This window comes from Salmo trutta, chromosome 26 (assembly GCF_901001165.1).
Source record: "Salmo trutta chromosome 26, fSalTru1.1, whole genome shotgun sequence".
Classification (NCBI taxonomy): domain Eukaryota; kingdom Metazoa; phylum Chordata; class Actinopteri; order Salmoniformes; family Salmonidae; genus Salmo; species Salmo trutta.
The window spans coordinates 15,206,278-15,230,039 of record NC_042982.1 but is presented as its reverse complement, the minus strand read 5'-3'; the positions used below and the strand labels follow the sequence as shown (position 1 = coordinate 15,230,039).

Sequence of the window (23,762 nt, the reverse complement as noted above, 5' to 3'; positions counted from 1 at the left end):
ACAATCAGCTCCTTTGTCTTGCTGACATTGAGGGAGAGGTTGTTGTCCTGGCACCACACTGCCACGTCTCTGAACTCCTCCCTATAGACTGTTTTATCATTGTCGGTGATCAGGCCTTGCACCATTGTGGTGTCAGCAAACTTAATGATGGTGTTGGAGTTGTGCTTGGCCACGCAGTCATGGGTGAACAAGGAGTACAGGAGGGGACTAAGTCAGCGTGGCAGATGTGTTGTTGCCTAACCTTACCACCTGGGGGGTGGCCAGTCAGGAAGTCCATGATCCAGTTGCAGAGGGAGGTGTTTAGTCACAGGGTCCTTAGCTTGGTGATGAGCTTTGTGGGCACTATGGTGTTGAACTGTAGTCAATGAACAGAATTCTCAAGTAAGTGTTCTTATGTCCAGATGGGAAAGGGCACTGTTGAGTGCAATTAAGATTGCATCATCTGTGGATCTGTTGGGAATGTGTGCAAATTGGAGTGGGTCTAGGGTTTCAGGGATGATGGTGTTGATGTGAGCCATGACCAGCCTGTCAAAGCACTTTGTGGTTACACATGTGAGTGCTACGTGGCAGTAGTCATTTAGGCAGGTTACCTTGGCGTTCTTGGGCACAGGAACTATGGTGGTCTGCTTGAAACATGTAGGTATTACAGAGTCGGTCAGGGAGAGTTTGAAAATGTCAGTGAAAACACTTGACAGTTGGTCCTTGCATGCAGTACACATCCTGATAATTCATCTGACCCTGCAGCCTTGTGAATGTTGACCTGTTTAAAGGTCTTACTCACATCGACTACGGAGAGAGTGATCACACAGTCGTCCGGAACAGCTGGTGCTCTCATGCATGCTTCAGTGTTGCTTGCCACGAAGCCAGCATAAAAGGCATTTAGCTCATCTGGTAGGCTCTCATCACTGGGCAGCTCGTGGCTGGGTTTCCCTTTATAGTCCATAATAGTTTGCAAGCCCTGCCACATCCGACAAGCGTCAGAGCCAGTGTAGTAGGATTCAATCTTAGTCCTGTATTGACATTTTGCCTGTTTGATAGTTCGTCTGAGGGCATAGCAGGATTTCTTATAAACATCCAGATTAGTGTCAAGCTCCTTGAAAGCGTCAGCTCTAGCCTTTTAGCTTGGTGCGGATGTTGCCTGTAATCCATGGCTTCTGGTTGGGATACGTACCTTCAGTCACTATGGGGACAACGTCATCGATGCACTTATTGATGAAGCCGATGGTATACTCATCAATGCCATCGGATGAATCCCAAAACATATTCCAGTCTGCGCTAGCAAAACAGTCCTGTAGCTTAGCATCCGCATCATCTGACCCCTTCTGTATTGAGGGGAGTCACTGGTACTTCCTGCTTTTGCTTGTAAGCAGAAATCATGAGGATAGAATTATGGTCAGATTTGCCAAATGGAGGGCAAGAGAGAGCTTTGTACGCATGTCTGTGTGTGGAGTAAAGGTGGTCTAGACTTTTTTATCCCCTGGTTGCACGTGGTAGAAATGAGGTAAAACGGATTTAAAGTTTGCCTGCATTAAAGTTCCCGGCCATTTTCTAGTTTACCACCCAAAGGACATCCAGCCAACTTCAGACAACTATGGGAAGCATTGGAGTCAACATGGGCCAGCATCCTTGTGGAATGCTTTCAAGGCCTTGTAGAGGTGCAACTCAATATTTGGAAGGTGTTCCTAATGTTTTGTACACTCATTGTATATCGTATATCTTATCCGGGGGCCTGTCATGCCAAATAGTGCTCCTCTCTGCATCACAATGGGATTCAATGAGTTCTAGCTTTTGTTGCTAGGGCTGTTGCTAGAACATGGAAAATTCTGACCGGATTACGTAATAAACCAAAGCGTCCGTTCTTATGCTGGTTGCTTGGCTCTATTTTAACTCGTAGAGGTCACGAAGGAAGGAGGATGCTGGCAGCTCTAGTTCTATTTCACCGCATAAAAGCTCGCTCAGTCTGAGCAAAATTATTACCTCAGAATTTTTCTCCAAGGAGGGTGTTTTTGACAGTCCCAACCTGCTGACTACCTGCTGCTTCAGACTGGAAAGAGAACTCTTTACCATATATTTGTCTTCATATAAGTAAATATTGTTTGATAGGAATACATCATTTAAGCTGTTTTTAGATTGACGTTGCTAGCTACTGTAATTACTTACATCAGACTGTCTAGTCAGCCAGCCAGCTAGCTAGCCAGACAGTTTTATTTAGCTAACGTTAGCTGTAACTGTTATCATAGCTTTCTGTTTGTATGTAGCTTGCACTTTAATGGCATCCCTCGGGGAGATTTTATTTCATCTTTCCAACCAGGCAAAGTATTATGAAGACAACACTGATCTCGACAAGAGGCACAACATTCAGAGAAATTCACAATTCAGGGGGAAGAGGGGCAGGTGGGAAAATAGTGGAAGACAGACAGAGAGAGAGAAACAGAGAGAGAAAGACAGCATTGCAATTGCACTTTAGTATTTCAACAACTCTTCTCTTCCAACTTGTTAGGCAATCATATCTACCTACGGGGGAAGGATGGCCAGCCACACAGGAGGGTGATTTTTACTAAGGAGGAGAAAGAGGCCGTGCTGACCGAGATGCATGCTGGCCATTTCGGAGTGAAGCGCATGATTGCCAAAATCAACCTACGCTTCTTCTGAAAGGGAATTGTCAAGGAAGTGGACAGCTGGGCAAGTGAAATAAACTTTTGTTTATCAATCACATTCTATATTATCTGAAATGATTATGATTTCAATGAATGTCATATCAGAGAGCACACAATGTTTCAATTTGTCACTTTTTGCTTAAAGGTCAGTACCCTGTCTAGCCTGCCAGAAGTTTGAGAGGAAGACTGTGGAGCCTAAGTTGAAGGCCATCAAAGTTGTTTCACCATGGCACATGATCGGTATGCATCCCAATTCAAATGGTAACCTGATAAGTACTTTTGTAATGGTTGCTTTATTTGACCACAGCAGAATTCAATATATATATATACACACACACACACAGAGTTGAAGTCAGAAGTTTACACCTTAGCCAAATACATTTGTTTTTCACAATTCCTGATAGTTAATCAGAGAAAATATTCACTGTCTTAGGTCAGTTTGGATCACCACATTACTTTAAGAATGTGAAATGTCAGAATAATAGTAGAGATAATGATTTATTTTCAGCTTTTATTTCTTTCATCACATTCTCAGTGGGTCAGAAGTTAACATACACTCAATTAGTATTTGGTAGCATTGCCTTTAAATTGTTTAACTTGGTTCAAACGTTTAGGGTAGCCTTCCACAAGCTTCCCACAATAAGTTGGGTGAATTTTGTCCCATTCCTCCTGACAGAGCTGATGTAACTGAGTCGGGTTTGTAGTCCTCCTTGCTCGCACACGCTTTTTCAGTTCTGCCAACAAATTTTCTATAGGATTGAAGTCAGGGCTTTGTGATGGCCACTCCAATACCTTGACTTTGTTGTCCTTAAGCCATTTTGCCACAACTTTGGAAGTATGCTTGGGGTCATTGTTCATTTGGAAGACCCATTTGTGACCAAGCTTTAACTTCCTGATTGATGTCTTGAGATGTCGCTTCAATATATCCACATAATTGTCCATCCTCATGATGCCATCTATTTTGTGAAGTGCACCAGTCCCTCCTGCAGCAAAGCAGCCCCACAACATGATGCTGCCACCCCCGTGCTTTACGGTTGGGATGGTGTTCTTTGGCTTGCAAGCTTCCCCCTTTTCCTTCAAACATAAAGATGGTCATTATGGCCAAACAGTTCTATTTTTGTTTCATCAGACCAGAGGACATTTCTCCAGAAAGTACAGTCTTTGTCCCCATGTGCAGTTGTAAACCGTAATCTGGCTTTTTAATGGCGGTTTTGGAGCAGTGGCTTCTTCCTTGCTGAGCGGCCTTTCAGGTTATTGTCAGGGTTTTCGCTGCTGGTCATTCGAGACAAGTGCAGGAGAACAGAGAATAGGTGATCAGGCGACTTTATTAGCCAAGAGCAACAAACAGACGGGCGCAAACAGCTACAACTCAAGCCAACCGGCAAAAGTGACAAGCGCAAAATGCAGTCAATAATATAACAATAAGGTTCACCAATAATTCCCCAAATAGGGTACAGGCAATGCCCAGAGTGAAAAACCAGACTGGCGCGATACAACAAACACAAAACAATTCCACACAAAGACATGGGGGGGAACAGAGGAATACATACATACATACATATACATATATATATATATATATATATGGGAATGTAAACCAGGTGTACGGGGAACAAGACAAAACAAATGGAACAATGAAAAATGGAGCGGCGATGGCTAGAAGGCCGGTGACATTGACTGCTGAACGTCGCCCGAACAAGCAGGGGAGCCGACTTCGGTGGAAGTTGTGACAGTACCCCCGCAGCATTTCAGGGTCCAACACGTCCGCCACCGGAACCCAGCACCTCTCCTCCGGACCGTACCCCTCCACAAGGTACTGAAGGCCCCCCGCCCGACGCCTCGAATCCAGGATGGAACGAACGGAGTACGCCGGGGTCCCCTCGATGTCCAAAGGGGGCGGAGGAACCTCCCGCACCTCAGACTCCTGGAGCGTACCAACCACCACCGGCCTGGGGAGGGGAGCTGACTTCGGCGCAAGTCGTGATAGTTATGTTGATATAGGACTTGTTTTACTGTGTATATAGATACTTTTGTACCTGTTTCCTCCAGCATCTTCACAAGGTCCTTTGCTGTTGTTCTGGGATCGATTTGCACTTTTCGCACCAAAGTACGTTCACCTCTAGGAGACAGAACGCATCTCCTTCCTGAGCGGTGTGACGGCTGTGTGGTCCCATGGTGTTTATACTTGTGTACTATTGTTTGTACAGATGAACATGGTACCTTCAGGCATTTAGAAATTGCTCCCAAGGATGAACCAGACTTGTGGAGGTCTACAATTTTTTTCTGAGGTCTTGACTGATTTCTTTTGATTTTCCAATGATGTCAAGCAAAGAAGCACTGAGTTTGAAGGTAGGGCTTGAAATACATCCACAGGTACACCTCCAATTGACTGAAATGATATCAATTAGTCTATCGAAAACATATAAAGCCATGACATCATTTTCTGGAATTTTCCAAGCTGTTTAATGGCACAGTCAACTTGGTGTATGTAAACTTCTGACCTACTGGAATTGTAATACAGTCAATTATAAGTTAAATAATCTGTCTGTAAACAATTGTTGGAAAAATTACTTGTGTCATGCACAAAGTAGATGTCCTAACCGACTTGCCAAAACAATAGTTTGTTAACATGAAATTTGTGGAGTGGTTGAAAAACGAGTTTTAATGACTCCAACCTAAGTGTATGTAAACTTCCGACTTCAACTGTATGTTTTCAACACCCATGTGAAGACCCTCTCGAGTGAGAGCCCGGTTTTGCTGACTGAGTTCCCCTTGAACACCCAGTCAGACAGGGAAAGGACTTGCAGGATGATGTTCGAGGGGCTGGGCGTCCCTGCATTGTACCTGGCCTCTCAGTCACTCCTGGCCCTGCTGTCTTCAGGCAGGGTGACCGGTTATGTGGTGGACTGTGGCTACGACGTCACCCACGCTCTCCCAGTATTTCGAGGGCCACTGCCTCCCCCCACGCTATGCATCAGCTGGGCCTGGGAGGGCAGGATGTCACGGCCCTCCCTACTCTGCTGCTGAAGGGGTCCGGAGCTCAGTTCTCCAGCGCCACACTTAAACATGACATTGTGACAAACATCAAGGAGCACATGTGTTACGTATCCACTGACCCCTCCTCAGAGACAGCCAAAACCATCAAAAACAGTGCCGATGCGGACTACCAGCTCCCCAACGGACAGATGCTGAGGATCGGCAGCTAGATCCTCTTCTCTCCTCAGACTGTCCGCATGGTGACACAGGGCATCCCCAGCCTTCTGGTGAGCTCTGTGTTGGAGAACGATGCAGACCTGTGGCAGCTGATCCTAGACAACGTGGTCCTGACAGGGGGATCCAGCCTCCTTCCCGGGATGGGCCACAGACTGAGGGAGAAGGCCTCGGCTCTGGCCCTGCCAGGGGACTGCATGGGGCCAGTCCACGTGATGGATATTGCCTGGCTGTGGGGCTCCCTCATGTCCTCTGTCTCCATCTTTGGAGACATCTGCATCAGTGCCTTGGAGAACCAGGGGATGTGCCATCACAAGTGCTGGGTGGGTCCATCACAAGAGTGATGCCTGATGCCTTTCCCTGACCTGCTCACCAATGACAATTAAGGGAAACACTGATTCTGATTAAAGGTATTTTTCTTAATGTTTTCCAAGGAGAATAAACAGCACAAAATAACTTGGATATAGCATAGGCTGCAAGGGGCAGACATAGGTTGGAAAGAAAAACTCAAAAAGTAAAAAACACATTGGCCTATGGGAATAAGAGCTCATGTTTGGTATTGAAATGAAATTATTTGATTCCATGCTAATAATAATAATAATGAGTGGTTTTTGAAATGTTCTTTCACCATGGCATACAAAGCTGTCTGATTCCTTTATGCATGTCTCCAGAAACCATTATGCACACTGCAACCGGGAAACTGACTACCATCCCACTCCACTGTCTGCTCTTACGGGAAACCCCAGATAAATAACGCTGATTGAACGACAGATTGATTACTTGTCAGGTCTCTTAGTTGAAGAGACTTGCGCAATGGAAAAGTCAATCAGAATTGATGAGGACGGATCTGTAACCTGTCTGTGACCTAATCGAGATGCTGAGCTCGAGGATAAATGACTGCCCGTACACATCCCCGTCACACCATGTCCATAAATACTTATCCATGTCTTAAGAGCGCATCGTAATCCGTCCCCTCGATAGGACTACCGGGAATCACTGTTAAAATGCACTCAACTATCTGCCTTCCCAAGATGTCAATAAGAGTCTGTTTGCTACTGAAATACTGGCGTTGAATGTATACATTTCCCTCAATGTATTGCCATTGTTATCTATGTATCTATACCTCAGTTGTTGTAGATTACATTATGTATAGGTACATCGAAAACAGTTTGCGTTTCATTGCATTATTGTAAACTGTGCCGTTTATTGAGCACTAGATGGCGGTACAATATTAGGCAGAAACATACGCTAGAAATATTGAAGTCTAAGAATCTGTCATCAGTGCATACACTTGTTGGTTTGGGTGTAATTTACTATAGCTGGGGTAAACTGTTTTAACAATTTTAACACCTCCAATCCCAAAGGATGTGTCAGGATGTACAAATAGTGATATGTATACACTTTCTATAGCAGACTGTCCACCAGTGCAAAAATTGTCCTTGAAAACCTTTGTGTCTTGCCTTTAGTAGGTCTAGGTCTACTCCATTTCTGTGTCAGACATTAAGATACAGTAAATATATATATATATATATACTGCTCAAAAAAATAAAGGGAACCCTTAACAACACATCCTAGTTCTGAATGAAATAAATAATCTTATTAAATACTTTTCTTTACATAGTTGAATGTGCTGACAACAAAATCACACAAAAATAATCAATGGAAATCCAATTTATCAACCCATAGAGGTCTGAATTTGGAGTCACACTCAAAATTAAAGTGGAAAACCACACTACAGGCTGATCCAACTTTGATGTAATGTCCTTAAAACAAGTCAAAATGAGGCTCAGTAGTGTGTGTGGCCTCCACGTGCCTGTATGACCTCCCTAAAACGCCTGGGCATGCTCCTGATGAGGTGGCGGATGGTCTCCTGAGGGATCTCCTCCCAGACCTGGACTAAAGCATCCACCAACTCCTGGACAGTCTGTGGTGCAACGTGGCGTTGGTGGATGGAGCGAGACATGATGTCCCAGATGTGCTCAATTGGATTCAGGTCTGGGGAACGGGCGGGCCAGTCCATAGCATCAATGCCTTCCTCTTGCAGGAACTGCTGACACACTCCAGCCACATGAGGTCAAGCATTGTCTTGCATTAGGAGGAACCCAGGGCCACCTGCACCAGCATATGGTCTCACAAGGGGTCTGAGGATCACATCTCGGTACCTAATGGCAGTCAGGCTACCTCTGGCGAGCACATGGAGGGCTGTGCAGCCCCCCAAAGAAATGCCACCCCACACCATGACTGACCCACCGCCAAACCGGTCATGCTGGAGGATGTTACAGGCAGCAGAACGTTCTCCACGGCGTCTCCAGACTCTGTCACGTCTGTCACGTGCTCAGTGTGAACCTGCTTTCATCTGTGAAGAGCACAGGGCGCCAGTGGCGAATTTGCCAATCTTGGTGTTCTCTGGCAAATGCCAAACGTCCTGCACGGTGTTGGGCTGTAAGCACAACCCCCACCTGTGGACGTCGGGCCCTCATACCACCCTCATGGAGTCTGTTTCTGACCGTTTGAGCAGACACATGCACATTTGTGGCCTGCTGGAGGTCATTTTGCCGGGCTCTGGCAGTGCTTCTCCTGCTCCTCCTTGCACAAAGGCAGAGGTAGCGGTCCTGCTGCTGGGTTGTTGCCCTCCTACAGCCTCCTCCACGTCTCCTGATGTACTGGCCTGTCTCCTGGTAGCGCCTCCATGCTCTGGACACTACGCTGACAGACACAGCAAACCTTCTTGCCACAGCTCGCATTGATGTGCCATCCTGGATGAGCTGCACTACCTGAGCCACTTGTGTGGGTTGTAGACTCCGTCTCATGCTACCACTAGAGTGAAAGCACCGCCAGCATTCAAAAGTGACCAAAACATCAGCCAGGAAGCATAGGAACTGAGAAGTGGTCTGTAGTTACCACCTGCAGAACCACTCCTTTATCGGGGGTGTCTTGCTAATTGCCTATAATTTCCACCTGTTGTCTATTCCATTTGCACAACAGCATGTGAAATGTATTGTCAATCAGTGTTGCTTCCTAAGTGGACAGTTTGCTTTCACAGAAGTGTGATTGACTTTGAGTTAGATTGTGTTGTTTAAGTGTTCCCTTTATTTTTTTGAGCAGTGCACACACACACACACACACACACCACACACACACACTTTTTAAAATGAACAATTTACCTTGGAGAGAAGCGCAAATTATGTAACAGAAATTGCATGAAATGAATACAATCTCAACAAAAAGACAAATGGTTTGGGGAGAATATTTGGTTGCAGTGCTATAAGCTATATGCCAAAGTGTCATTGCTCTTATTTGATTGCTGTTGATGGAGAGATGCACACATTGACACGCAAAGACATATTGTTTTGTTAAAGCACACAATAGTATTTTGATACTGTAGCCTACAGGACTTAGATTGTTTTTGCTCACATGTTCTCCACAGTGTCATGGGCATTGTTATGATACTCTGTCTTGGTGCGTTTTCTTAGGTTTCTCAAGTGTCCTCAATTGTGAAGATATCAAAACTATGAAATAACACGTATGGACTCATGTAGTAACCAAAAAAGTGTTAAATCAAAATATATTTTAGATTCTTCAAAGTAGCCACCCGTGGCTGTATATTTACCACCACAGACGGATGCTGGCAATAAGACCGCACTCAGTCAGCTGTATAAGGAAATAAGCAAACAGGAAACCACTCACCCAGAGGCGGTGCGCCTAGTGGCCGGAAACTTTAATGCAGGGAAACTTAAATCAGTTCTACCCATTTTCCATCAATATGTTAAATGTGCAACCTGAGGGGAAAAAAATTATAGATCACCTGTACTCCACACAGAGACGCGTACAAAGCTCTCCCTCGCCGTCCATTTGGTAAATCCGACCACAATTCTATCCTCCTGATTCCTGCATACAAGCAAAAATTAAAGCAGGAAGCACCAGTGACTCGGTCTATAAAGAAGTGGTCAGATGAAGCAGATGCTAAACTACAGGACTGATTTGCTAGCACAGACTGGAACACGTTCCGGGATTCTTCCGATGCCATTGAGTAGTACACCACATCAGTCAGTGGTTTTATCAATAAGTGCATCGAGGACCTTGTCCCCACAGTGACTGTACATACATACCACAACCAGAAGCCATGGATTACAGGCAACATTGCACTGAGCTAAAGGGTAGAGCTGACGCTTTCAAGGTGCGGGACTCTAACCCAGAAGCTTAGAAGAAATCCTGCTATGCCCTCGGACGAACCATCAAACAGGCAAAGCGTCAATACAGGGCTAAGATTGAATCGTACTACTCCAGCTCCAACGCTCGTCTTATGTGGCAGGGCTTGCAATCTATTACAGACTACAAAGGGAAGCACAGCCGCGAGCTGCCCAGTGACACGAGCCTACCAGATGAGCTAAATCACTTCCATGCTCACTTTGAGGCAAGCAACACTGAGGCATGCATGAGAGCTTCAGCTGTTCCGAACGACTGTATTATCACGCTCTTCGTAGCCGAAGTGAGTAAGACCTTTAAACAGGTCAACATTCACAAGGCTGCGGGGCCAGACGGTTTACCAGGACGTGTGCTCCATGCATGTGCTGACCAACTGGTAGGTGTCTTCACTGACATTTTCAACATGTCCCTGATTGAGTCTGTAATACCAACATGTTTCAAGCAGACCACCATAGTCCCTGTGCCCAAGAACACGAAGGCAACCTGCCTAAATGACTACAGATCCATAGCACTCACATCCATGAAGTGCTTTGAAAGGCTGGATATGTCTCACATCAACACCATTATCCCAGAAACCCTAGACCCACTCAAATTTGCATACCACCCAAACAGATCCACAGATGATGCAATCTCTATTGCACTCCACACTGCCCTTTCCCACCTGGACAAAAGGAACACCTACGCGAGAATGCTATTCATTGACTACAGCTCCGCGTTCAACACTATAGTACCCTCAAAGCTCATCACTAAGCTAAGGATCCTGGGACTAAACACCTCCCTCTGCAACTGGATCCTGGACTTCCTTACGGGCCGCCCCCAGGATGTGAGGTTAGGTAGCAACACATCTGCCACGCTGATCCTCAACACTGGAGCCCCCCAGGTGTGCGGGCTCAGTCCCCTCCTGTACTCCCTGTTCACCCACAACTGCATGGCCAGGCACGACTCCAACACCATCATTAAGTCTGCAGACGACACAACAGTGGTAGGCCTGATCACCGACAACGACGAGAAGGCCTATAGGGAATTTCAGGAATCCATTTCCTGAAATACATACATGAAAATACACAAACCACAACACAGAAACTGGGGAATGTAACAACCCCCAAGCCATAAGACTCCCGAACAGGTAATCAAATGGCTACCCGGACTATCTGCATTGTGTCCCGCCACCCACCACCCGCCAACCCCTCTTTTACGCTACTGCTACTCTCTGTTCATCATATATGTATAGTCACTTTAACCATATCTACATGTACATACTACCTCAATCAGCCCGACTAACCTGTGCCTGTATATAGCCTCGCTACTGTTATAGCCTCGCTATACTGTTATTTTTCACTGTCTTTTTACTGTTGTTTTTATTTCTTTACTTACTTATTGTTCACCTAATACCTTTTTTGCACTGTTGGTTAGAGCCTGTTAGTAAGCATTTCACTGTAAGGTCTACACCTGTTGTATTCGGCGCACGTGACAAAAAACTTTTATTTGATTTGATTTGCACACTCTTGGCATTCTCTCGACCAGCTTCATGAGGTAGTCACCTGGAATGCATTTCAATTAACAGGTGTGCCTTGTTAAAAGTTAATTTGTGGAATTTCTTTCCTTCTTAATGCATTTGAGCGATTCAGTTGTGTTGTGACAAGTTAGGAGTGGTATACAGAAGATACCCCTATTTGGTAAAAGACCAAGTCCATATTATGGCAAGAACAGCTCACATAAGCAAAGAGAAATGACAGTCTATCATTACTTTAAGACATGAAGGTCAATCAATACAGAAAATGTCAAGAACTTTGAAAGTTTCTTCAAGTGCAGTCGCAAAAACCATAAAGTGCTATGATGAAACTGGCTCTCATGAGGACCGCCACAGGAAAGGCAGAACCAGTTACCAGTTACCTCTGCTGCAAAGGATACGTTCATTAGAGTTAACTGCACCTCACAACATGCATTAAAATTAACTTTACAATTTGCAGTGTTTTGCGATTTGGAAAGCCATAGTCAGTCAATAAATAATATAATAATACTCATAGGAAAGGTTTTCATCTTTAGTTCACAATCTGTGGATAATATACGATTAGAAATGTACAAAAATTATGTAAAACATCACAGCACAACGGAAAAATATATGGCACATGGAAACCAAACGAGGGTGGTCTATGATGATAGGTGGGATGGACTGAAAGTGGCTGAGGGTTGAGATTAAAGAGTTTATGTTTGGTAAAGTATTATTGTTATGTGACTGCTTTATATAAAAGTACCATCTATGTAAAATGTGTATACAAAATGTGTATACAAAATGTGTATGTAAAATGTATGTAAAATGTATGTATATGTAGCAAAGAAATCTGTAAAAAAAAAAAATAGATATATATTTGTCCTCTGAAGAGGGGTTAATAATTATAAAACAAATATTGAAATACAATAATATATATATATTTTTTACTGCCCCTCAGATTGCAGACCAAATACATGCTTCACAGAGTTCAAGTAACAGACAAATCTCAACATCAACTGTTCAGAGGAGACTGCGTGAATCAGGCCTTCGTGGTCGAATTGTACTGTAAAATTAAGCATAATGATTATGGCTCTAGTTTGCTGTTTCATTTATTTGAAAAACGCAAAATTCTCAAATATATGAATGGAGGCACAGCCCCCCCCTCCCGGTCCGCCCCCCAGGCATCCTCACATATTTTGTGCCCGCTATATTTTTCAGGTGCATTATGCCCTGCTCATCAGCAAACCGTGGAAATATGAGCACCTCAATATCCAAATAGCCACTTAACAGTGTAGCCTAATATTAAATTTGATCGAAAAGTAGAAGGGTATAGTGGATGCTTTTCAATGATGTGAAAATCCAGGAGCGAACAGTTCCAGATTATTTATGTGTATCTCTACTCGAACGGAAAAGTCAGGCAGAAAGTTGGAGTTCCCCCTGGTGCTTTGGCCAGGCTTGCGGATGTAGATTGTGTTGAATGTGTGTTGGTTCCAGAGCTCACTGGTCGATATATGTTAAAAAATACTCTCACTTCCCTCCACGGAGGGGCACTGCTCACCGGGGCACTAGCGTGCTCCACTCCTGGCCTTTTCGCGGGCTCACACTCCTTAGAAAGTTGTTTCCCACCAGGCATTATATGAATTATTACAATTAAATAATAGCAGGAAATGATGGCAATGTGATTATACTCACGAAGTTATAGGTACATTGTTTTGGTGTAAAAACACAAGCAGTTATGCATGATTATTCTAACACCCAGCGCCCGTTTTGGTCAAAAGCATAACATTTTGGTCAAAAGGCACAAGAACCAGATTGAAAAGCAGTTGCACATATAAGAGTTAAAAAACAAGTTATAATAATAACTATTATTATTAGGCTATTATTATTATTAAAAGTATTGTTATTGTCATTATTATTATTATTAATGTTGTTAGTGTGATTTATTTATATATAAATATAATTATCGGCCTATTTAAAATGATTTTGTTATTAGTGTTATCGTAATAAAAAGTATACGTTTCATAAATCAAAAGACTGCTCAGGCATAGTTATTAGGCCCATACAATTGACTTGACAAATTATTATTTACATTTTTTGTGATGGGAGCATTAATGCCGTATTATTATTTGTATATAATAGTATAGTCTACACGCTTTATCCTCGTGGTCAATATCCTTATTTAATTTCAGAAACGTTTTGCCTGGGCATAGCATTGATAAAATATCGCTGTTGATCACTTGATTGATTACCTTGCTCAAAGGTCACGCGGGTGCGCGGTAATTTCCTTGTGCCCGAGGCTCCCTTCTCACTTTTAGTCTAGCTTCGACAGCTCCTATTAAAATTATGTACTTATTTTAACACCTAAACAACAACCCCAAACATAACTAAATGCATTGAAATAAACAATCAATTGCCCGATATTAACGTGCGTTCTTATTTTCTGCAGAAATTACGCAAGGAAACGCACTTAATTAGGTTAAAATAGGATCCAAACGTTGTGGACTGCCCAACCACTTTTTTCGATTGGAATTAAATTCGAACTATGGGACAAGCAAGCTAATAATTTAGCTATACTTGCAAAGGTTCTTGAACCCAATGAATGTCTAATAATTACAACCCACTGGGCTGCACATATCTCTCCAGCGTTCCCTGGTCCTGCCATTCCGCGCCTCCGGGTCAGCGTGTCATAATAAAGTATGTATTCTGAAAGTGGTCTCGAGAACAGTGAGTTATTGCAATGAATGAAAACTGTTTCCATTTAGGCTAATTGGGGGCGCTGCCTAGAGCTGTAGCTGTGGGTCTGAAAGGCTGCATGCCTGCCTGCGTCTCAAGCCACACTCTCCAGCACAAGGTGTACTTAATAGCTCCATTTATGTCATTACTTTGGGGCTAGGCTGAGGTATAACCACAATAAAGTACCTATATAAACCCTTCTTGACTTGGTGACTTAAATTACTTGGGGATTTCACTAAACTGTAAGTATGTTGGATGAATAACTTGAGACAGTATTTCCTTAATGACACCTTTATGAACAAACATATAGTTTGATTGCAAATGTGTTTGACTTAATTGGATAACACACACACACACACACCACGCACGTTTTCTATTGATACTGTGGTACTGACTCAATTGCCCACAGTTATCAAGGACATATAAGCCTTTACACTTGAATTCAGATTTCAGAGAGGTATATTAGCATAAACGGGGTCCTACCTATAGGCGTATACCTGATTTCACTAATTTGCCATATTGAAAGGTATATTGGACATCGGCTAAAAGGATATCTTATTTTTGTCGTTTACAATTTATATGATGTCATTACTTAAATCAATTTCAACATACTTTGGAATCAATAAATCGAGTTCACAAGCCATTAAAGTGTTCACGTGCAAGATCAACATGACCTCATGCGGATCTAATTAACGAGCAATTACCTTAATTATACTCAGTTTTAATTAATAGACAAATACACCTTACAGTTAATATCTCTCCACTACCACGACACTGCAATAGCCCAATAAGATTGTTGGGGTTTTCATTGTTAGGTTTATTGGATCAGTCTTATGTTGATACGTTTGTGCCCAAATCCGATGAAAGTGAAGCAAAGTAAACAATTTCAATTGTGCAGCAGCCATACCCAAAAGTTATAATAGACTATGCGAGTTCAACATTGATTTTGGTTATCAATTTGCATGCAAGCGATGGAATTTACGCATGCATGCCAGCAGAAAGAGGTATTCGTTCAAAATATTAAGAATTGTCACCACTTCACAAAAAAAAGCTTCGGACAGCCTCATATTAGAGCTGTCAGTTCAACTGCCCACATACCAGGAGAGGGGAGGAGGGATTCATTCATTTCATAGTGGTCGCTGTGATGGTCAAAACACAATTAAAACGTATAAAACATTTAATGAAAACGTTTCACATTAGTAATTTAGCCAAGCATTCATGAATGTGATTTCATTTGAGCACAATAGGTAGGCATGCATGTTAAAAGTTTGAGAATAATAATTCATTATAATAAATGTGTCCGGCTCTCCGTAGATCCGGGGTCGTGGCGTCTCCATTTCTGACTCAGTGATCTTTAAAGATCTGACACGAAGGGATCTCTCTCCGATTGCCATCTAACTAGATCAGTCATATCAAGAGATAAATCGTTCCAAACTTTTTTGGCAGTGCTGGTAGTTTTGTTATGCGCATGTGCGAAGGTGTCCAAACTGACAATGCTGGAGAGATAGCGAGTCTGGATTGAGAAACACAGAGAAAAGGACAGAGAAAAAAGAAAAAGGAGGAAAAGATCCAAGAAAAAATCTAACAAACCCACGCCGAAAGACTGGCATCATGAGGTCCAAAGGCAGGGCACGGAAACTGGCCACAAGTAGGTGCAATATCCCTTTCTTTGCCTTTTGAAACTGCCATCTTGTAAATGTGTAGTTATATCTCAGTTATCAATGCTGTTTCGCATATACAAATGAGGTACAATATATTGTATCTTGTTACATGAGTGTCAGTAGAAAATATCTCCCACTCACGACTGAGCAGCGGTACAGTTTGGAGAAGTTGGTTCAGCGGTACAGTTTGGACAAGTTGGTTCAGCGGTTTCGAGTTGATGCTGTCAGTGCCAGTTAGTTTCGCGAATTCTGAAAAATGAAATTGGCGTTATAAGTATTAAAAAGTTGTGCAAACGGGAGAGGCACTTCCCAGGGAACGAACTACTATCGTTATTGCGTTGTGCTTTGTGTAGTGGGCGCTACAGCGTTGGCCAATTCTCATCCCGTCCTGCGACGCTGTTGTTGCACGCGCTTGGTTTCTGGCCACTTCAATTTGCAGGAGCGACTTTGAAAAGGCAGGTTGGCTCATTCAGATTTAGGAAACGAAAGATCCAGAATGAAAGACTTATACATTTAAATATAATCAGGTACCATTGCTGGCGCAACGACAAAATGCCCAAAACATATATTTTTGCCCTGCCAGAGGTATCATAGAATAAATGCTTATGGGGTGTTCGCTCTACCTATCATTACGTTATAGCTTTGGGTTATTGCGCTGTATTGTATCTTTATTATGGTGCATTTAGTTTGAGCAACAAGTAAATCATCTTTGTTATAGAATTAATGTTACGGTTTGGGTACGAAACGTGTTTACGTCTTTATGTTAGGCAGAAATGTAATGCCAGTTCTTGATCAACCACTGCCTCCCGCACCTTAATAAGTTGAAGTTATTTGTATTTTACCACTGCACATTGAGGGGCACCGAGGTTTTGAACACCAATATTGAGTAGCCTAATAAACACATTTTCTAATTGTGAATTGGTTAAATTATTAGTCTGAGTTCTGGAAGCAATTCAACCCCCTTGGAGCAACACACTGATTTGGGTAAAAAGTGTTTACTCCAATAAACTGTTATTGTGGTCTACAGCAATCTACCAAAATGCACAACAATGTTTATATAAAATGTAGGCCTATCAGCAAAATGGCAAGCGGATGCAGTAGCTATAATCATTATTTACATTCCTTCAAGTAGTTTAGGCTACACAAGTATAAACGTTTTCGAGAATTATTTCAAATTGTGTATCGGCAATTTAATTGCATTTTCCGAGTCACTAACATCTCCAATTGTGTTTAACCTTTATGAATGTGTATAGCCTGTTGTCTAAGTTTTTACAGTATTTTTCAGAGAGAAAAAAACGTTGTAATTTGAAGTATATGATTTGAATGTTTTTAATGATAGTTTCCTCATGTCTGGACAACAGTGTAGCCATAGGTCAACATCGGTAGGTTGCAGTCCTGGAGCCAGGGTTCGCAGGTGTAATATTTTCAATAAACGTCCGCGAAACCTGACAGTCATCTCATTGTGTGTGTTTGTGTGTGTGCGCGTCCCTTTCTGTCTATATATTTCTGCTACACATGGATCATTTCTCTGGACCTTTCTGGAGTTCAGACAGAGGAGAAAGGACCTTAAAACCCTTTCCTCTTTAGGATGTTAGCCTACTTGATTTAGGCCTACACACTACACTCAGTGGATGACACTCATCCAACCAGCAGTTTAATTTAGAAAATCGAATTGTGAGTGTTTTGTTAGTTCAAACAATTCTGGGCATCGTTTCCCAGTTGCGATGTAACTTAACGATAATCGTACCAGATGCATCGTTATTTACGAGCCAACTTTTTAAAGTGTTTCCCAAACAAGCACGTAGAGAGAACGTTCGCTAAGTGCATGGTTAGACCATGTGTCGATGCTGATAGAATTGGAAGAAAAGCAGAGCTGCTCTCGGATCAGCTTTCTCCATTCAAATCAACATTAACATTCTAATTATTCCATAATACTGACGATGGATCAGCTTCTAATCTAGAGAGATGTTACCACCTATGGCTACAAATAGGATATTGAGGCGGCTCATTATGCGTACCCAATAATAATGCTCTAAATCACAGATTAGGCACATCGTTGCCCACATATTGTCACACATGAAATACATTTAGGCAAAAATCACAGACAGTAGCCTTGTCGCAAAATATAACTAAAATAGAACAAATATATTGTACATATGGCCTATATAGATAGGCATGTAGCCTATGTATCTTTTAATGCAGTCATCTCTGTTCTCATTTGAAGCATCAACTTCATTCTGAAGTTATCTGCAGTCACCAGGTGTGGCCCAAGCCTTTTGGGGGCCCTATGCGAAATGTTGTTGCAATTTCCTGCAATTCTACACATTATGCCATGGGGTGCAGAGAAAATGTTGCAGTTTTAAAGTAACTTTGGTGCAATTCTACACATTTTGCCATTGGGCAGAGAGAATATTTTACAGTTAAAAAAAATAAGAATAATAATAATAATGCAATTCTAGAAATTTTGCCATGGTGTGGATAGAAAAATTTGCAGTTTTACAGCTATTTTCCAACACATTTTTTACTTATGCCATGTTAATATGATATTTGAGTGAGAGTGACTTACAAAATCAATAGGGGCCCCCTGGAGGTCAGGGCCCCTGGCCAAGTGCCCTTCATGCCTGGTCCATAATTCAACCATGATTACTACAAGTTTAGATAGCTGACTAGACTAACTTACCAATCTAAAAATGGTTAACTGACATGGGCTAATTGAGTGACTGTCAGTGACTGACATAACAAGAGAAGTACTTCTGATGCACATCCAAATATAACAATTTCACCTTGTGTATTCTACTATTCTAACTCGCAACAGTAAGTTGACACCCAAAATGAGTTATCTCAAAAATAATATATATTGAATATACAGTACCAGTCAAAAGTTTGGACACACCTACTCATTCAAAGGTTTTTCTTTATTTTTACTATTTTCTACATTGTAGAATAATAGTGAAGACATCAAAACTATGAAATAACACAAATGGAATCATAGTAACCAAAAGAGTGTAAAACAAATCAACATATATTTTAGATTTTTCAAAGGAGCCACCCTTTGCCTTGATGACAGCTTTGCACACTTTTGGCATTCTCTCAACCAGCTTCACCTGGAATGCTTTTCCAACAGTCTTGAAGGAGTTCCCACATTTGCTGAGCACTTGTTGGCTGCTTTTCCTTGGACTCTGCGGTGCAACTTATACCAAACCATCTCAACTGGGTTGAGGTCAGGTGATTGTGGAAGCCAGGTCATCTGATACAGCACTCCATCACTCTCCTTCTTGGTCAAATAGCCCTTTCACATCCTGGAGGTGTGTTTTGGGTCATTGGCCTGTTGAAAAACAAATGATAGTCCCACTAAGCGCAAACCAGATGGGATGGCACATTGCTGCAGAATGCTGTGGTAGCCATGCTTGTTCAGTGTGCCTTGAATTCTAAATAAATCACATACAGTGTCACCAGCAAAGCACCCCCACACCATCACACCTCCTCCTCCATGCTTCACGGTGGGAGCCACACATGCGGAGATCATCCGTTCACCTACTCAGCATCTCAGAAAGACACAACGGTTGGAACCAAAAATCTCAAATTTGGACTCATCAGACCAAAGGACATATTTCCATTGCTCGTGTTTCTTGGGCCAAGCAAGTCTCTTCTTCTTATTGGTGTCCTTTAGTAGGGGTTTCTATGCAGAAATTCGACCATTAAGGTCTGATTCACGTAGTCTCCTCTGAACAGTTGATGTTGAGAGGTGTCTGTTACTGAACTCTGTGAAGCATTTATTTAGGCTGCAATCTGAGGTGCAGTTAACTTTAATGAACTTATCCTCTGCAGCGCTTGATGGTTTTTGCGACTGCACTTGAAGAAACTTTCAAAGTTCTTGAAATGTTCCACATTGACTGACCTCCATGTCTTAAAGTAATGATGGACTGTCGTTTGTCTTTGCTTATGTGAGCTGTTCTTGCCATAATATGGACTTGGTCTTTTACCAAATAGGGTTATCTTCTGTATACCACCCTTACCATGTCACAACACAACTGATTGGCTCAAAGGCATTAAGAAGGAAAGAAATTCCACAAATTAACTTTTAACAAGGCACACCTGTTAATTGAAATGCATTCCATGTGACTACCTCATGAAGCTGGTTGAGATAAGGCCAAGAGTGTGCAAAGCTGTCATCAAGGCAAAGGGTGGCTACTTTGAAGAATCTCAAATATAAAATATATTTGAACACTTTTTTGGTTATTACATGATTCCATATGTGTTTTTTCATAATTTTGATGTCTTCACTATTATTCTACAATGTAAAAAATAGTGAAAATAAAGAAAAACCCTTGAATGAGTAGGTGTGTCCAAACTTCTGACAGGTACTGTATATCTTTTATAATTTTCTGGTCTGGTGCCCTCTATCATCGGGGCCCTAAGCGACTGCTTAAGTATGCCTAGAGCCGACCCTGGCAGTCACAGTCAGACAGATAGCCTAAACATCTTGATTCTATGTTTAGTGGCGATCTTATGTGAATAAAGTGATGCAGAAGGGAAAAAAAAAAATATATCTAATAATGCTCTTTGGCTGCTCTACGAGGGGTCTGGATCAGTCATAGATGTGCAAAGGTTTTTTAAGAGCCACGTTACTTACGAATGCCCTGGGTAACACCGTGGCAAGTAAAGATACTTTGTAAGAAGGTTCTAACGATGATCTTAACACTACGAAGGTTCTGGGAAAGGAGGCCCTGACTCAAAGATAAAGGTGTTATTCATGTAGAAATATATCCAGTTTACATGTTGTGTGCATGTTGTGTGCTGCCTTTTTGTATTAGAGAACCCCCCCCCAGGGATTATGCGAGTATTTGTGGATTTTGTTCAGTGCAAGATACTGAATAAATGAGATACATTTTTCACATCCGTTTTATCATTTTTGGTTGGATATTATATTGTCAGTGTGTTTCAAAATGCTCACCAAAATAATATTCAGAAGGGAAATGATTGGACAATTAGATTTGACGTTCAAAATACACTTAAATGAGTCACATTCACTTGACAACACCAATGCGAGTCGAAGAGCTTTATAACCATAGGCCTACTTTTAATATGAAAAGTTTGTCAGGAAGAACTTTAAGAGCTACAGTATACAGACAGGGACACTCATTTTTTATGTCTTGTGCTTCATGGATTTGTCTCGTGAACTTCGGTGTCATTGCGGTGCCTTTGGCACCGAGGATCGGTCAAGACGGTATGAAATAAACCCAGCAGACGGTCCCCTCTCATCAGGATCTCTTACAGACTGTTGTTTATGGCAACATGGCCCAGTATTGGCATATTTACAGAATATGCTTGAAAAGCAAACGATATGCATATTTTTCTGGGATCACTGACCAGGCAAAGGGCACGCATGCACGCACACACACGCACACACGCACACACACACATCAACAATGGTTTTGTATTGCATTTAGTACTGGTGTTGGCGCCTGCTGCAATCGGTCTAAATATTAACAGTCCTTTGAAGGAATGTGCCAGGCTACAGCACCAGCCGGTCCGCACTTCCATAGTTCTAAATCATTTCTTACAATCTGAGAATGGGGGGATAATTTGAGCGATATTTAAATATTATTATTTACTCAAGATGTAAGAGGAGGATTTCTAGGCTACCTATTAAATCAGAGGAAGAGAATGTGAATGTTCTAATAGCTCGTTCTGGCCTGTAGCCAGCTCTGCACAATGTCAACAGTGAATATTTAAATTCCCAGACTCCCCATAAGAGGTCTGCGGGTAAATGTGTTCAGTGTGCGGCCTGTCCGGATAAGTTCTGTTCAGAGACATGTAGGTCTCGTCGCTCAACAGGGAGTGTTTGTGCTCAATCTCGATTGATGTGCGCATGGCAGGCAGATGATAAAACATAGTGGAGTGAGTTAATGGAGGGGGAGTTGGTACACCGTAAAAAAGGGGGTGTAAAAATTACAGTGTTGACTTATTTTAACCCAGGATGAGTATTTTCAACATTATGAGGAGTCAATGAGCTCTAGTGTCGGAATTAAATTGGAGTGTAAAATTATGCAGGCATTGCAGTGTAAATTCAACTCAATTCAGTGATGAAATAACACTGGAGAGTGTAACTAAACCAGTGTTAAATATTATTACACATTTATGTGTGAATTTTAAGTCAAAGACTATTTTGTGTCAAATTAACTCTGAAAATGTGACACTACCTGTAGAGTAACTTTAACACTATGTAGACTGGTAGCAAATGTTATCTGAAACAGTGTTGAATGTGTAGGTGGAGAGGTGGTAATAGAAGTGTATTTGTTCAAACTCACCCTTAGTGCCGTTCCCCACAGAAAATATTCTCAGCTAGGACTATAGGCTTAAGGTAACTCCATGTTTCCAAAATTACTTCTCAACTAAATGCTCAGGGGGTAGTGTGAGATGTCTGACCCATGGTGCACCACTTGTAATGTCCTCAAAAAGAAGATATAAGACTCATATGAATGCTGAATTGGATTGTAATTTTCCAATGCACATCCATGTATTTAAAACAAAATACTTTTGGTTTATTCACACATATATGAACGACATAGGTTTGAAACAATGAGAGGATATTAGGCATGCTCATGCCGCACTTCTAAATTATATGTACCCATCGAAATAGTGTTAAACTAACATTTTTCCAAGTGTTCACAGACTAACACCCCTAGTGTTTTGTAAAGCCTTATTCGCATATTTCCCAGCATGCCTTTCACGTGAACATGAGCAATACCCACCCATGACTGTGTTTGTTAGTGACAGAAATATGGTTATTGCATTCAATAGGTTTATGTCCTGAAGTGTCTATCAAATGATTGCCTAAATTGATGTGTTTGAGTTTAAAAGTTAACCCATGGTGACCATATATGATGTATTTGAAAAGCCCTTTGGTTATGGTCTAGATACCCTCAACATTGTGACTTTATAAACTTGGCTCCTGGTCCACATCAGACCTGCAAGTCACAATAAAACAGTTTGTAAGTGATTAGTAATGCCTATCAGAACGAAGCCAGAAGAAGAACATCCCAAAATTGGAACCTTTTAAAACTCACCACAACCTGCATTTAGAAAGATTGGCAGGGTGAATGATTTGCTTGACAAAACTACCTAAACCATCTAAAGTGGAACAACCATCTCAGTAACGGGTAAAATACGTCCAACCCCTTACATATTGGATTTGTTCAGAAAAATGTCAGTTATTTATTGGTGTATAGTACAAGATCAATGAATCAATCAATGTGCATGCAGAAACATAGATATTAAAACAAACTATTCTAAAACTCAACCTGCAACAAAGCATTCTGGGAAGAATGATAATGAGGCCCCTCCCACATCTTTTTCACTCTGAGAGAATTAACGGAAATGAACTCAACACAGTCCAGTAACAACAACACCATGCAGTGTTGATTCAACTGTGATTCAAATAATTCATGTGGTATCCATTTCAATCCCACTGGTGTTAACCCCACTAGAGTCAACACTCAGATATAACACTCACAACACTTTTAACCTTGTCACCGAGATTTTAACACTTGCAAATTTGCTGTGTGTGTCAGTTTATGTGAATAGTCCATAAATCAATGTCTCGCCATGCACTGCATTTGAAATTGTATTAAATGTATTTGACATTTCTAAATAAAAACGTTGAAAAACATTTGTTTTATTTTGATTATTAGGTTATTTTTTGTTCCCTAATTTCTTTAGTGGGTTAGTATTCCCTCAGAGGCAGGAGTGAAGCCTAGCTAAAGCTGATTGGAATAAGCTATAATAGTTTTAAGATTGCAG

General features: G+C 41.8%; 1 protein-coding gene across 14 annotated transcripts in view; it reads left to right on the top strand.

Annotated features, from left to right (window-relative positions):
* Positions 1-15,493: 15,493 nt before the first annotated feature.
* The window catches only part of LOC115163229 (histone-lysine N-methyltransferase MECOM), a 189,881-nt gene continuing 181,612 nt past the window's right edge, over positions 15,494-23,762 (top strand). For 10 of the 14 annotated variants that reach the window (XM_029714946.1, XM_029714943.1, XM_029714941.1 and 7 more), the window contains exon 1: positions 15,494-15,946. In XM_029714946.1, the coding sequence (XP_029570806.1) occupies positions 15,910-15,946 (37 nt within the window). In that variant the 5' untranslated portion in view covers positions 15,494-15,909. The remainder of the gene's footprint in view (positions 15,947-23,762) is intronic. The other 4 variants (XM_029714932.1, XM_029714940.1, XM_029714935.1 and 1 more) reach the window with 1 other exon arrangement.